This window comes from Gorilla gorilla, chromosome 11 (assembly GCF_029281585.2).
Source record: "Gorilla gorilla gorilla isolate KB3781 chromosome 11, NHGRI_mGorGor1-v2.1_pri, whole genome shotgun sequence".
Classification (NCBI taxonomy): domain Eukaryota; kingdom Metazoa; phylum Chordata; class Mammalia; order Primates; family Hominidae; genus Gorilla; species Gorilla gorilla.
Window position 1 is genome coordinate 83,973,269 of NC_073235.2, and position 14,276 is coordinate 83,987,544.

Sequence of the window (14,276 nt, forward strand, 5' to 3'; positions counted from 1 at the left end):
TCCAAGACGGTGAGGGACCAGGAAAGAAATTTGAATTGGAGATCCCAGGACAATCAGCAAATTGTTGGAATTGACTGTTAAAGGGATCGAGCTGCAAAGATGGCATAGATATTATAAAATACAAAAGCCCTTGGAGACCTAAAAGTGAGGAAAAGATTGAATTTTGCTTTTATTTTTGCTGACAATACTTTGATTACCTTATGCAAACGAAAGCCTTTAAATTTACTTACAAAATCCATTGCGTTCTTTGATGGCAGGGAATTCGGCTGTCAAAAAGACTCCAGATCTTAAGGTTATATAAAACTTATGTTTAAAAAATTATTCTCTTTTAATCACAATTCTTTAGTTTTATGCTAGATCTTCTTGGACTAGAGGTGCATTTTTAATAGTCTAATAAGGGTCTATATCACTGGCATGTAGATTTTTGTTCTGGCATGTTATTTTTCTGAGGCTATGTTTTCATTTATCTGGTTAGTAGGGGAATCAGTTTTCTTAAGTCTAATCATAATTAAAAGAGTATCACACAGGATTACTTTGCTTAACTGGTCAAAATTTGTTCCTCATAAAATAAGAAAGAAGGAAGAAATTGTCTTTTTTTTTTTGCTGTAAAAAAACCTTTGTATTTTAGTTGATTATAATTATGCCAAGCTTTAATTTTTGCCACCAGAGCCATACAATTATTAGATTTTGCTAATGAGTTAGAATGATATTTCTGTAATATAAAGGAAATGGTTAATTTCATTTATATCTTTGTGTTTTATCTATTGAAATCGTCTTCTATTAGACATTGTTTTTTCCTCTATGAAAAGATGTTTCCCCATTTATGTAAGTATATGAAAATCTTTGTTTTTGCTTTATTTAAATATACAACTTCATCAAATTGTAGAGATTTCTTAGGACAAGGGATAATTTTGAAGCAGTTTTGATTTAGGGAAACCCAAACTGTAACCTGAAGCAGTTTTTAGACATGTTAGAGCAGCCATGGTAGTGAAACTTCCCTTGAAATTTTGACAGATGATATCTCTTGGTTGAACTTGATGGATCTCTGCATCAAAATATCCACTGATATTTGAGAAGAGAAGAAGGATGCTACATTGGGATGACAAAAGAAGCAATAAGATTTCCTGTTTGTCTGCATTTCCAATAAAGCTAGAAATACTGGCTTAGTTGCTGAACGAAGAATGCCTGTCCCCAGAGATATTCTGAGAGCCAGTGAATTCAGTGGCCTTCACATGTTTTATTAAAATCATGACATCAATCTACCTGGGTAGATTAGTTAATTCTTTTCTTTGATTTCTCAAATTTCCGAATTTTAGATTTCTGAAATATGGGTTTATTTTGTTATGTAAATCTTTAGGTGACTTCTAAAACTCATCTTTTTTCCATAGTAGTTTCAGGAAAACAAACGTGTATTTGATGAGTAAATATATTTTTTTGTATTTTTTTATTTCATTTGCTTATATTGTTGAGTGATACATGCACATAGTTTAATGAAATGTCATTTACTCCAAAGAAGAAATTTTTTAACAATAGCACATGGACTGATTCATATATGCAGACATTTCTGCGGAAAATCTAAGTGTGAGCAAACTATATCACTGTACTAATATTATGGTATTCTAGAAGTGAATTGATTATTATAACATGTGAATTCTTCATTAGATTGCAAGATCTTTGAGGCAGGATATTATCTTTTGCATATTTATATTCTTAGAGCTAGCACAATCCATTACATAAGGCAGAAACTTAATAAATATTTAACAAATTTATGGATGCTATGTTCTTGGTGCTATTTAAAAAATTCTATAAGAAAAATCTGAGAATGTTCTATTGGTATAATGGTTAGGGCATTTGTCTTGGGGGTGCTGTCTTTTCTCAGGAAATTGTAGTGCTAGATGTCTGATTGTTCTCTACCACTTGAGCCAAACTTACTAGATAAAGGGACTGCAATTATACAAGATGGTGATGGTTCAGGTACCAACCTGTGTCTTGGTCTCAGCTTTTCCTTCCCGAGCCCTGCATTAGCACCAGAGAGGTGTTTCCAAAATCTAGTCATATTCCTTGCTTAAAATCTTCCTATGTAAGAGCCTCCCCAGCCCCTTTTATGTGTAGATTAGGTGGCCCTACTTCGTCTGTATTTAGACATACCTCTGTCAGAATATTCATGCCCCACACTGTCTATGTGGATTTGTGGAACATAGATTGTGACAGGTACTGACTTTCAGTTTTGTATCCCTAGAGCCGCCTTGGACACAGTAGGCCCATGAATAGATATCTTCAAATATTTATTCCTGACATTATGTTTTGTTTAGTGATATCTTATAAATTTTTTTGCCCCACCAAGTTAACAGGAGGACATGGGCCTGTTGCTCAGCTCTCAAGTTGGCCAGAAATACAGATTTCCATGAAAGTCAAGCAAGAAGACAGACGTTATGTAATTTCAGGCATGTGCTAATTTGCATGCTTGTGGGCACCCTATTTTATGTAATTGTCCATAAAAATGTGGCATGGAATCTTCATTATTTTTAATATAGATAGCACATGCCCATCCAAATTTTAAAATGTAAACAAATCTACTTTTTTTACTCCCAAATATTTAATTAATCACTTCAAGACATTTTTGATATTACAGCTTTTGTCCTTAGGTGGAGCTGTTAAGGTTAAATAAGTGTGAATATCTGTCAAATACAGTTTTTGCAAGAGTGCATGTACATTTTATATATTGTAAGAAAAGCGTAATTAATAGCTAATTAGGATAATGAAAGTAATATACAACAGATGTAGAGAAGACCTTGTGGGAAATTAGTATGAATTAGATAGCATGTGATTTGGTCAAAGTAAGCTTGTTGAGAAGAATTAAAACAGTGGACATGTGGAGGGACAATCAGTGGCTGTCTAGCTCCTCCTACACCTAGGGAATTCTTTAATCAAGTTTGCTATTACTTGAATACTCAGGGCTTCAAGCTGTTCCGTTTTCACAAGTCGATAACTTGGGATTTGGCCTTGATTTGTAGCATTCCTATATGGTCAAAGTTTCATGTTGAGATGATCACTTACCAAGTAATTTAATAAAAGAATCTCTGTATAAGAATGGAAAAGTAATCAGGGATCTTGAGTACTCTGATTCAGGCTCCAAATCTTCTAAATACCGTTTAATAAATAGAGCTCTATTCCTTGTTCTATAACTAATTTTCTATTTAATGTTGATGGTTGGCAGTAGTAGTTCAGTTTTCTTATTCCTTCCAAATGTTCACCAGAATCTCCTATTCTAGGAAACCGAAATTTAGTAATTTCTTAGTTGGCTTATATACCTGAAATTTGAAGCAACATACAAATCTTGTCAGGTCTGCTTTATGGACATTATGTCATTTAATCATCACAACAGTAAGGTATAGGTATAACCACCATAATTGTTATTATTCCTATTTTCAGATAACATAACTAAGCCATAGACAAATTAAGAAACTTGTCCAATGTTATGTAGATAATAAGTGGTGGACCCCAGATTTGAACACCAGTTCTTCACCTTCAGACCACTATTGCTTTTAACCACTATATACATAAATTGATAATGTTGTAAATGAAAAGAAAAAAAGATTACATCCTTTTTGTTTATAATTACATAAAGACATAGAATAGATATAGTCTTTTATGTGGTGTGTGTCATCTTTATTAAATTACGTTGTTGATTTTTATCAAAAGTTACTATATAAATAATATAGCAACACAGCAATAATTTGTGTGATAGGGATTTTTTCCCTATTTTTTAAGGATTATTAATTGATGAGCTTTGAAAATAATCTATTCCTTATTTGCTTTGGGGCAGTAATGTTTAAGCCATATTGCAATCCTGAAATGTCTATAGATAAATAGAAACCTGGTCCACTGACATTACTTAGTAGGAGGTCTGTCAATTGCAGTGTCATGGGTCTACCTTGAGGAACTCATCTAGCATAATATAAACCTTAATTATGGTTTAAGTTAATATGTCTAGCCTGGGTGAAAATACTAGACTCTTTAATGGTCAAGAGGGAATTTGTTGAATCTATTTTTTAAAATGAGAAGAACTTATAGATTGAAACAGCCATATGAAAAGTAGAGTCAAAAACTGAGCCTTAAATTATTAGTATGAAAGACATCACAGTCTGTGACCAATTCATCAAATTATCTCCTGCGTATAGCAACAATTCTAATACCAAGAAAAACAAAAACTGCATAGATTTTCTCCACTAGTTTCCGTGTAGGTGGGCTATATGTGGTGATGTGAACTGCTCTCTCATATCCTGAGATCATTTATACTTTTAATTTTTGCAGTGTCTAAATCTTATTTTATAGATTTCTCATCGACATGTCTTACTTTAGGTTTCTCAGTTGAATTCTGTTATAAATCCTCTTAGGTTACTTTAGTAGTAAAATGTTATTAGCTTACCCTTTTAGACAAGGAGAAGTCTGTTTTGTTGAGTACCCTTTGAAAATCACATTTCTGTCTGCGTAGTGCTTGAACAGTTGCTTTCTAAGAGACACTGTGTTTTATATGCTACCTGATTTTCATATACATTTGCCCTGCAGTATCCATGGGGGATTGATTCAAGGACCCCACTTGGATACAAAAATCCAAGGATCCTCAAGTCCCTTATATAAAATTGTGCCATATTTGCACTTAACCTTTGTAAATCCTCTCATATACTTTAAATCATCTCTAAATTACTTATAATATGTAATACAATGTAAATGCTATGTAAATACTTGTTATACTGTATTAGTTAGGGAATAATGACAAGAAAAAAATCTGTACGTGTTCAGCACTGATGTAACCATCCATTATTTGCCAACTGTTTTTGATCCAAGGTGGCTGAACCCACAGATGTGGAACCGATGGGTACAGAGGGCTGACTCTCTTTGTTTTCATAGACTTGAGAGTCTAGGACACTTTTACTATCTAGTGAAGTGCTTACTTAATCGAATGATAAATGCTTTCAAAGATTTTTTTTGTTTATTTCACTGTGTGTAAGCAAATAATTTTGAAAATAATGTGGAATTTTTTTAATGAGGCTAGCAAGTAATCAAATGAAAAGAAAATCATTTGTAAGTTGATAGAAAATATTTTTAAAAGAAAATAATGTCTGCATATAGAAATAAAGGTTAAAATGTAAGAATTGTCAATCAGTTGTAATAAACTCGAGCTGTTTCTTTGGAGACAGAACACAATGAATTTTAAAAATCTGATTATTGAAAAAAAAAAACTTGTGACCACATATTAACAAGAATAGGAGTAAGAAATTCTGTGTAGACATTAGTTAAGATATTAAGTTTAAATGAATGTTATACAGAGCAGAATGGATTGTGAATGGGTTACAATTTCTGTGTAATTGGTAAATAAATTCAAGAGTTCTTTGTGAAGTATAAAAGCACAATAAACTTAGAAAAAACAAAAACGGCTGGGCGCGGTGGTTCAAGCCTGTAATCCCAGCACTCTGGGAGGCCGAGTGGGGTGGATCACTTGAGGTCAGGAATTTGAGACCAGCCCTACCAACATGGTGAAACCTGGTCTTTACTAAAAATACAAAAAATTAGCTGGATGTGGTTGTGCATACCTGTAATTCCAGCTACTCGGGAGACTGAAGTGGGAGGATCACTTGAACCCAGGAGAGAGAGATTGTAGTGAGCTGAAATCACACCACTGCCCTCAAGCCTGGGTGACAGAGCAAGACTGACTCAAAAACGAAAAATAAATAAATAAATAAAAACTTTAACAACTAATAAGAAAATCAGTGAAGCGACCAGTGTATACAATTAGATGTACAAAACAAATACTTTTCCTATATACCATTCAGTATCTGTTAGAAAAGATAATAGAAAAGTTCCATAAAGAAAGAAAAGGGCTGGGTATGGTGGCTCACACCTGTAATCCCAGCTCTTTGGGAGGCCAAAACTGGAGGAGCCCTTGAGCCCAGGAGTTCAAGACCAGTCTGGGAAACATTGCAAGACCCTGTCTCTATAAATATGAAAAAATTGGCTGGGCATGGTGGTACACATCTGTAGTCCTAGCTACTCTGAAGGCTGAAGCAGAAGGATCACCGGAGCCCAGGAGTTCAGAACTGTGGTGAGCTACACTTCACTCCAGTCTGCTGACAGAGGGACATCCCATCTCTTAAAAAAAAAAAAAAAAAAACTAAAAAGGATGTTTTATAATAAATCTGGAGTCAAATGAATCAAATTCAATCAAAATGTTGAGAGATATAAAGAGAAAATGTATAGGGTAAAGTTAAATGGGATAAAAAGCACTTTGAAATGATTTACAAAAAGTTTATCATGAAAAATGCTTATGTTATAATATCAAGTTATCTTTTAAATGCATAGAAAATAGCATGGAAGAAAATACTCCCAAGTACAGAGCTTTATAACTATTATTGGATAGTATTATTTTTCATTTTTATTCTTTTTGTGTTTTTCATAAGAAACGTAAATGATTTTGTGTGATATGAAAAAATATACATCTTCATTTTTTTAACGGTTTAGATAAAAGATAAGTATTTGCTTTGTCTTCCATGTATAGTGTTTGGCCTTTTTCAGGAAAGGAGTTTTATATTTTTTTAATCTACGTGCTTGTTTTTGTTAATTCATATGGTGGTTATTTTCCTTAGAAAGATGTGCGGGACATCCTCACCCCAATTCAGATTGAAGCTGCTTACCACCTTGGTCCTCATGTCATCAGTAAACGAAGTACAGAGGAATTCCCACCACTTCAGCCAATTCTTCAGCAGAAGAAAGAAAAAGACATAATTAAAAAAACAGTAGGAATATTTTCCTTTATTCAAATTATTATGTGGCATTTAACTAAATTTTTAAAATATGGCATAATTCTGAAGAAGTGAACTATATGTCAGAATTTTTAAAAATATGAATTTTTAAAAACATAAAAATAGATTTATTCATTTCTTTAAATTGTTTACATTCCCTTTAGGATATTGAACTGAATATTTTAAAATATGCATTTAATCATAACAGTAGATTCTCATATAAAATGCTGATGTTCTATTTTTAATGCCTTGCCAGTGAAGAAAGATATATTACTAGAGAGAAATCATAATGGGAGAAGGTTGTATTTACAAGTTAGTTATTCAGTGTCATCGTGTGTCCTCCGTTTATCTTCCTCTTCTCATTTTCTCCCTTGCTTTCATCCTACTCACAGATTCACTCATGTCTTCATAATCAAATTTTCTTGCTTAGTTTTACCCATTTACAGACACATGTATTTATGTTACACAATAATTTCTTTTTAAAAATTTCATTATATGCTTTTCAGCCACATCCCAGGATCAATTGCATTTGAGATGGATCCTACATTCTAACCAGTGAACCGTTTTCTAAATTATCTCAAAATATTTAAGTTTCACTGACAGTGTATTTATTCTCAGGAGTCCTGTTGTTCAGACCTTTAGTGTCTATCAACACAAAGACATAGTGTTTGTCCAAAAACAGGATGTGTCTGGGCATAGTAAAAAGCCTTCATTATAATGTTCACTAATGACACACAGAATGTAAAAGATGAAAGGGACATTTAAAGGTCTAGTTCATATCCTGTCCAGACAAAATTGCCCCATAGTCACTTTAAGATAATTGAGCTTACAATCACCACTAGTCTAGTCTAGAATACAGGATCAAATGAAGATAACTGAAGAGCAGATTTTTCTCTATACCCTCATATGAAAATATTTACGGAAGTCAGGGGTGGTTTTTACTCTTCTTTTGAACTTCAGTTGTCAACATCAACTATTTGTAAATGTCTTTAATAGTGAAAATCTCAATATTGCAAGTACACAAGCCAAAACCTTAGCAATTTGTAGTTATATTAATTTATATTTTGATTCTTAGAACAAGCTGCTTTACCAATAGAAATGGCAGAAAAAAATCATATTTATTTAGAGAGATATTTACACCTCTCCCCCAGCTGTAGGCATGCTATTTGACAGTACTCTAGTCACTTCATACTTAATGAGCCTGGCTCCTTCTGACTTTCTAGATCTCTCTTTGTTTTCTGCATCTGTCTCTCTTTACCTGTTCCCATTATCTTCCCTTTTATCTCTCCCCATTTTTTCCTTTTGCCCAGCTTATGCCTTGGGTCTTCGTAGGTCCTTTGTAGTATTTATTGATCTTATTAAAAAGCTTAGAGTTAATTAAATTCTGAAACCGTTATTTAATTTTGTTCAATATTTCCTCTAAGTAAAATTTCTAAGTATCTCCATGTAGCTAATTTCAATGAATATAAAATCACTGTCCCAACATCTGTCAAAATTAAGTGCCATACTTACATGTAATAAATGGGATCAAACTGCAGCAACAGAAAATTGAGAGGAACCCAATGAAAAACATCTTGGCAGCTAATAAACTCCTTTAATGCCTTTCATTTAACTTTTTTTCCAAATCTTATTTCACTTACAAAATTTGGGCTTTAAATTTTACCTATTTAGAACTTAGCTCTTTTAGCCCTGCAAGTAATTGTCATTTGAACCCTACTAATTCTCAAATTGAACTTTTTAAAAGAGATAAAATAAAGAGTTGTCAATTTGATGTATCAATTTTATTTTTCTCATGCATCACAGATGTCATCATCTTTAAAATATATATAAATATACTTGCTGATTAAATCAAAATAAAAAACGTTGTCTTTTTATTTCCAGATAAACTTTGCAAGGTTTTGTGCCCATGAAAATTGTTCTGCTGATTTACAGGTTTCTGCAAAGATTGGGTTTTTGAAGTAAGTATATGTGGTATATAGTCTCTGTTATTCATCAAGAGGGGGTAATGAGTGTGTGCATTTGCATTCCCAAAAGAAAAGGAACAAGAGCTAACCCTTGAAAATTAACAGCGTTTAAAGAATTAGCAACACAATGCTTAGTTTTTTATTGGCCAGAAAACTGGTTATATCACTCAGACTGATATATAATCCAAGTATGACAAATTTAAAAAGGAATAAACTATCTTGCTCTTCTAAATTCATAGAAGGGGAAACAGAGTAAAAAGGAAATAGATATGTGCTTTAGAATAGCATCTAACACATAGCAAAGACTGGATAAATGTTGGTTGCTGTCATTATTTTATGATGGCAAATAAACCACTGCAATTTTGTATCATATCTGGATCCCCTATATTCAAATCATTTTGCGTATCAAAAAGATGATGTGAAAACAAGGACCAGAGAGAGAGAATGAACACTTCAGGTTGAGGATTGATTGTAGAAGGCAAGTGAAAGAAGGGAAGAAGATGCATCAGTGACAGGGCAGGGAAATGGGGAACTATTTTTGGGAGATTGGGATATAAATGGAGCAGCTTTAATCTGGGGCATGTTGAATTTGGAGGGACTTTTCTATGTGGCATTCCACTTGAAAATCTAGTTCAGGATTATGTTTGGAAGTTCCACCATATATTAGTGACTTATGAGATGGCCCAAGGGATAGAAATGTGAATTTCATAGAGGAAAAAAATTACAGATCAAATCTTGGAGGACAATTTTATTCAAGGAGATTAAAAAGAATGGGGAGTCCCTGTAGGAGACTGAGAAGGCATCTTCAAGGAATTAAAGAGAACCAAGTCCCTGGTGAAATAGCCAATGGAGAATATAAAAAGGGAGACTTAATATTGTAAAATTTATAAAAAGATCAGATAGCGTAATGTCTGAAGGTCATGGAAGTTGGCATTTATTAATAAAATGTGACGGGTGGTGAAAAAATGGGTATCACTGGCAAATGTTAAGATAGAACTCTCAGTGCAGAAGTAGCCAAATGACAGGATTAGTGATTAAAGAAAGGAGAGTATACTGGGAACAAGTAGGTTCAAGTGAGGTATTTTTATGTATTTATCAAATGTTGTTATTTGTTTAATTATTAGAAGATGTAAATGTGAGTGCCAGAGGCAGGGAAAAGAATAAATCGGAGGGAGACATCTTCAACTTAACTTCCAGCACGCGCTTTTCAGTCCATACTTGAATTCCACTCTGAAGCATTTCACTGTTCACTTCCTCTTTTGAATGTCTTATCCTTTAATTTTCATGATACTGTCCTACTCCCATTGTCTTAGTAGTTATTCAGCCCTTTCTTTTCAGCTGTTTTTGATGGATCTTTGGTTTTGGCACCCTAAATGGTCCTCCCTCAGCCCTTTCTCTCACTACCACATTCAACCTTGGTAGTCTTGCTCACAACTGCAATTTCAACTGGCATGCCTACACTGCTGATGCCTAAACCAGTGTCTCTTGAGTTTCACACCCACCTACATATCAAATTCCCTATTAGACATGTCCTTTTGGTTGCCCTATAGTTTCAGTCTGTCCAGGCACTATCCAGGAATGACATGGACATTAGAAAGTTACCAAAGCCAGAAACCTAGGGCTCAATCTGCATTCTTTTCTCTTTCTTATTCCTGATATCCACAATTATTAAGTTCTACAATACTACCACCTAGATGTCTTTCTTATCCATCATGCTTTGCTATCTCTACCACTATTACTCCAAACTAGGCACTCACTATCCTACCTAGGTCACTAAGTTCTCCTGCTTTCTAGGATACTGGCCTTTGATTTTGCATTATTAACATACACATGTGATAACAGTGCTTCAGTGGTTCATTTTAGACTTAAAATCTAAACTCCTGGGTGGTATTTTTCACCAATTCCCCAGGAAGTTTTTCATCAATGGCTGAATACTTATGGTGGTTTGGCTGTGCCATGCTCTCCTGAACCTCTGTATCTTCTCACTTCTTTGCCCATCTACCTGATTAACTTTTATTTATCTTTTAAATCTCACCTGTTTCCTAGGGGAAGCCCCCTGGTCTTCAGCTACTTAAACTTAAGTTCTGTTGTGCCCTTGGTCCTATGGCACTGTGCTCACGATTATTGAGAGTCTGTCTCCACACTGTCCTGGAAGCTGCTGCAAAGCAGGGTCCTGTCATTTTTGTGTTTCCAATGCCTAACAGTGGCTGGAGTGCTGCAGGTGACTGGAAAGGTTTGCTGAGAATGGAACAAGATCCCAAAAGGGATCAGATTCATAGGTAGAGGAATTAGCCTTAGTTAAGAATCTCCTTATCTTGAGCTAACAAGCTATGAAAAGATGTTTGACATTAAGAAATTTCAATGTGGAAGGAAGGGAAATACAGAGAACTCATGGATGGCTAGGATAAAAAGCAAGTTTATATGTGGTAATTGAAGGCATTGAGGATATGTTTAGGAACTGAAAGGAATGGAAAAAATTCAAAATAGATAAAGGACAGGGAGTCAACTAGGAATATGTAAAAAGGTTGACAAATAGGGTTGAGTACCCTACTGGGGTAGGATCACATATGGCTGAGAATCAATTAATTATTTTCACTTAGGCAATGTCAGTTTAGCCTTGAGAGTCCATAGTTCAGGGCCAAAAAGCCTTGACCTATTTGATTGATGATTGGACTTTATACTTAAGTTACCCAGATTAACTGTAATCCAGGAACAGTGACTACGGACTACTCTGTATCCCAGCATGTAGGGCAGTGCCTTTATTGATTTCTTAGTTGAATAACTTATAATCTTCCCAAACCGCTTAATTATCTTGGTGTTTTTACCCTCATGGGCCTTTGATAAGAAGACGAGCTGTGTGGGGGAAATCTTTTCTAAGCTGCAAGTAAAGGAGTGTTTTCATTTTCTTAAATCAGACACTTGTGCTTTCACCTTTCATTGCAGTCTCTCTGGCCTATGAGAAAATGAGACATTGACATTTATAAGAAAATATTACTAACTATGCTTCTTTCCTGAATAATGAAAATGCATCTTAATTATTTTTCTTTGTTACATGTTTTCTCACAACAAAATATCTACTTTGCATTTTTAATTTAGAGTGATATTTCTTGCAGCCTATCAAACCCATTATGATTTTTAAATGGCATAATGATTTTAAATGAAGTATAAGGCTGTGTTTCTTAAGGTGTTGTCTCTGAGCCACCTTTATGAGAATCACCTGGATGCTTGAAAGAAATGCAGATTCCTAGGCCCCAGACCATCCACATCACAACTAAAGGGGACCAGGCCACAGATCTTCACAATTAATAGAGCTCCAAGTTCTTATCACACTGAAACCTAAGAACCAATGTTGTGGTGGTGAAGAGCTTCCAGATTTGAAGTCAAACTGATCTGGTTCAAATCCCATATCTACTGTATTACTAGTGACCTTTTCAGAGAAGACTTTTAACTTCTCTAGACCTCTTTCCTCATTTCTAAGTGGATAAAAATAGTACCAACTCTTTAAGGTTGTCTTAAAGGGTAATAATGCAGGCCAAGTGCCTAGTGCAAAGCCTGATTTCCATGAAGACACAATAAAAGTCATTACTATTTCTATTTTTGAAATATTATGGTTGGAATTTCTATAGATAAGCTTTTTTAGTTTGGCCATAAAATGAAACATTGCCAATTCTATACATAATTCTGCATATAAGCTTTATATCCTCCTGAAAATATAGCTGCTGTGACTGGCTCAGTAGTTGCAGTCTTACAAGGTTTGAAGTGGCATGAATGTCCATATAAAGTAGTAGGCGCCATATTTTTTGTATCAACTAAGAAAGTTACAGGCTATGTATTTCTATTAGATAAATGATTATTTGAGGAACTTTCAAATAAGAGCCCTTCTAATTAATTTCTTAGACTCACAGTGAAAGGTTCTGACAAAGTGCTTTGTGTTTTGGTAAATTATACTCTATCAGACAGAAATATGTCTCTCCCACAGAGGTGTCCTCTCTCCTTTCTCAGAAACAGTAGGCGAATTGTGACCATATGTTCCATACATTCTCCCAGCTATAACTCTGCTGGCACTAATGGTATTTATGTGCCCCAGAGCTATAAACCTGTTTTAGGTAAATGTATTTACTCAGTAAAGAACATGAGTTTCTGAAGACTGCAATAATAAACTGTCAACAGTACACTAAACAGTGCTTATCCACTCTCTCTCATCTCTTCTTTAAGTTGAGGCTTCCTCCTGTATGTCTAAATGCTTAGGACAATAAACTGCATTTAAAAGGACTTCCAGTGCAAAATAAAGATGAACCAACACGACTTCAAGATTACAAATATAATAGAAGGTATTAGCCATCACATAGGGAGTTTAAAATCAAATCCTTGAAACTCATGTAAATGATACCGCAATACATTTCTGCACCTCAGTTGTGCTTCCAGAATGAGTGATGTAAGCTTTCCCTGAACAATTGCTTCTGTATCTGCTAGGAATACTTTTAATTGCAAGTTTTAGAGTAATTAACTAATAGTGACTTAAACAATAAAGATATTATTTCGCATAATAAGCAGTCTTGAGGAAGGATGTTCACAGGTTTGGTGAACAGCTACCAAAGACTAGACATTGATGGTTATCTTTCCAGCTCTCTCAGCTTTTCCTCATGATCACAGTATAGCCAAGCAGCATCAAGCTTCCAAGCAAGAGAAAAGGGAAAAGAGCAAAAGTGCTTGGTCATCTTTAAGTTGCCCTTCCAGGAAGGGCAGTGCCTCATTAGATGTATTCTGATTAACCAGACGTGTGTTACCTGTTTATCCCTGATTCTGTCATGGTTGAAGGAGAATGGAGTCATCATGATCACAGTAAATTGATCCTGAATCAATTATTTTGTTATTGTGATACATTCTCTGGAGTTGAACCTAGAGGTCTGTCTTCTGAAATATTAAGGGAATGCTGCCTGTCACCTGAATAATCCAGGGCTCTGTTGGCAGCTAAGAAGGGAAATCACTGTTGGCTAGACAATGAGCAAGGAGCAACATCTGCCACCATGCTGTTAATCCCCCAAAGAGCTAGTGTGATGAAATTGTCCATTTTTAAAATGGAAATAGTATGAATATTTGCCTCACTGACAGCATAAAGTTTTGGGAGAATGAATTATATGCTTTATAAACTAAGACAGGCTAATTACTGGTTCAATCTTTCAATTTAAGTTTTTCTGCTGTTCTTCCCTTAACCTCAGTGAGTTTGCCTGTCTTTAATAAAATCTTCCTAAATGTCAGGTAACCTGTCTATTCCAACAGGCAAGAATTTTTCAGTATTGTCTTTTTCCCTGAAGTCAGTAGTAAAGGAAAAAAAGATAAAAATTGTACTTAGGCCTGTAGACTACTTGCTGCAGGTTACTCTTTTGTCAAATAAATTAGTCATGTATCTTGACATAGTGAAGTGTGGTATCAGTTTACATTGTATTTTATTCTAGCATCTTGATTAAAAACAAGTTAGCTATCAAGCCCTAATTCATTTTAGGGAGACAGG

At 34.6% G+C, this 14,276-nt stretch overlaps 1 protein-coding gene across 1 annotated transcript in view; it reads left to right on the forward strand.

Moving 5' to 3' along the window:
- The window catches only part of ITGA4 (integrin subunit alpha 4), an 82,848-nt gene that overhangs the window by 47,999 nt on the left and 20,573 nt on the right, over window positions 1-14,276 (forward strand). Inside the window, exons 16-17 of the mRNA XM_004032913.5 lie at window positions 6,645-6,794; window positions 8,682-8,758. Of these exons, the coding sequence (XP_004032961.3) occupies window positions 6,645-6,794; window positions 8,682-8,758 (227 nt within the window). The remainder of the gene's footprint in view (window positions 1-6,644; window positions 6,795-8,681; window positions 8,759-14,276) is intronic.